The sequence below is a fragment of the Poromitra crassiceps genome (assembly GCF_964638095.1).
Source record: "Poromitra crassiceps genome assembly, chromosome: 1".
NCBI lineage: Eukaryota > Metazoa > Chordata > Actinopteri > Beryciformes > Melamphaidae > Poromitra > Poromitra crassiceps.
In genome coordinates this window covers 116,706,118-116,708,278 of record NC_139623.1, presented here as the reverse complement: position 1 = coordinate 116,708,278, position 2,161 = coordinate 116,706,118, and the positions used below count along the sequence as shown (strand labels likewise).

Below are 2,161 nucleotides of genomic sequence, written 5' to 3'. Positions count from 1 at the left end.
GCAAAAGAAAGGCTGTTAACCCCCGCATTTAACCCCGTAACGTTAGTTGGTGTCGGGCTTTGCAGAAAGCATTCAGCTTCTCAGCAAGCGCTGAGAATGCAGCGCTGCGCTCGAGCTGCCTGTCGGCTTTCCAGAAAGCGCTCAGCTTCTCAGCAAGCGCCAGGATTGGCCAATGTCAACTTCAGTCTCCAGAACGATCCAATCAAATCACCCGCACGTTCTTGCGGTCCCGCCTTACAGTAGTGTTTCAACTGACTCTATCAGAATACCATGCCAGTCGGACTTATAGTATTATTATTATTATATTATTATACTTGGAAACCGTTTTATAAAAGCAATATAGCACTCGAGCTGCGTGGTGTTGTGGCATATATCCCGCTGATAAGCTGTTATCCCACTCGGCCTGCGGCCTCGTGGGATAACAGCTTATCAGCGGGATATATTCGCTACAACACACTTTCTCTCATGCTATATTGCTTAAATATATTATATATAATAATATATTATATAATAATATATAATATACCTGTTTTTAGTTCATACAGTTTGACCTTGTTTTATGGATTGTTTTATGTGTACTTTGTTGTATGTTGTTGGGCTAATTATTACATATCTGTCTTGACATTCTTAATTTCAGTGGGACTCTCCTACAGTAAAGGTTAAAGGGTAGCTGTTGTAACTGCTGACACACACTCACATAAGTCAACTCTCGTGGACAAATATAGCAACACAGATACCTGTAGAAGGAGGCTGGCATAAACTACCAGCTTAGTTCAAACAGGCACAGTGCTGTGTGTGTCACTCACCTGGATGAGGGTAGACTGAGTTGTCATAGTGGTCGACCAAGGAGCCTTCATAGGTGTGTTCCTCACCTATGTGCGCACACACACATCGAGAGAGAGAGAGAGAGAGACAGAGAGTGTGAGAGTTAACTGTGGTTTCTGTGGCCAGGCTGTCAGGAACTGGCTCGTTGGTCTAGGGGTATGATTCTCGCTTCGGGTGCGAGAGGTCCCGGGTTCAAATCCCGGACGAGCCCTCTTCACTTTAGGCTGGCTGAGTAAACAACAGGTGCTGTTCCAGGTTTAATACACATGATGGTTGAATCAAAATCATAGGACTGCAGTCAGCTAGGAAGTTAAGTTGTATGAGAATGCACTTTGACCTGTCTTGTGTATTATATTAACGTAAGTGAAATACAAACAAGCTGGTGTGGTACATTCTGCTAAACTTGTTTTCCTCATTTTAAATTAACTGTCTTTTTGTTGCTCTAAAAAGCCTCTAAAGCATGTGTGACAAACAGGCCTTTTTTTTTTATTGAATGAAGTAGGTTTGCAGCAGGCAGCGGTGTGCTGAGTGTGTGGAGACCTGAGTGGTATCCGGAGTGCTCGTCCTGACCGAGAGAGGAGAGGGAACACAGGAGGAGCAGCAGCCAGGGAAGGAGAGACACCTGCAGAGCAAACGGCACACTGCTCAAAACACCAGCAGCATTCTGCAGACAGTTGTAACGGAGATCACAACTGTTTCAGATGGTTTCATGTGTCATAAATGAGCAAAGACAAGGCTAATAGTACATCTCGTTCAGAGTGGAAGAGTGTTGGATGTGTATGTTGGTCTACTCTCCCCATATCGACCATATGGTGCCCAGGGGGGGCACGGAGCACCAAGCCCCGCACATTAGGGGGTGCTAATCTGGCTTTGACTCGCCCAGACACTTTTGTAAAGTTAAGCAGCTCTCATGTAAGCAAGTGCTGGTATTGTAAGTAAGTCAAGCTTTATTTATACACTGGCTTTCTCGCAGTTTACAAAACACTTCACAATGAGAGGATAAAAGGAAGAAAAGACACGAAAGACATACAAACTTTAGGAGAAGACAAACCCTTCAAAGCTATCCTAAAATAACAAAATCATTCACATATAAAGTCAAAAGAAAAAAGAAAACATGCAACACATGCAAAGAAAGCATTTACAAACCACATTATGATAAAAAGGCAACAAAAGGCCACACACACAAATGATAAACAAAAGATAGCTGAGGAAAATGTACAATCAGTGACTTCAAAAAGTGCACAAAATGAACTCCGTAACAGTAAAAATTGCAACACACACACACAATATATATACACTATATATATATATATATATATATATATATATATATATA

General features: G+C 42.2%; 1 protein-coding gene across 1 annotated transcript in view; it reads right to left on the bottom strand.

Moving 5' to 3' along the window:
• LOC310772795 (uncharacterized protein) overlaps positions 1–1,625 on the bottom strand; it is a gene marked incomplete at both ends in the record, with an annotated part of 63,516 nt that extends 61,891 nt beyond the window's left edge. Inside the window, 3 exons of the mRNA XM_083632717.1 lie at positions 807–872; positions 1,366–1,489; positions 1,617–1,625. Coding sequence (XP_083488843.1) covers positions 807–872; positions 1,366–1,489; positions 1,617–1,625 — 199 coding nt within the window. The remainder of the gene's footprint in view (positions 1–806; positions 873–1,365; positions 1,490–1,616) is intronic.
• Positions 1,626–2,161: the final 536 nt, after the last annotated feature.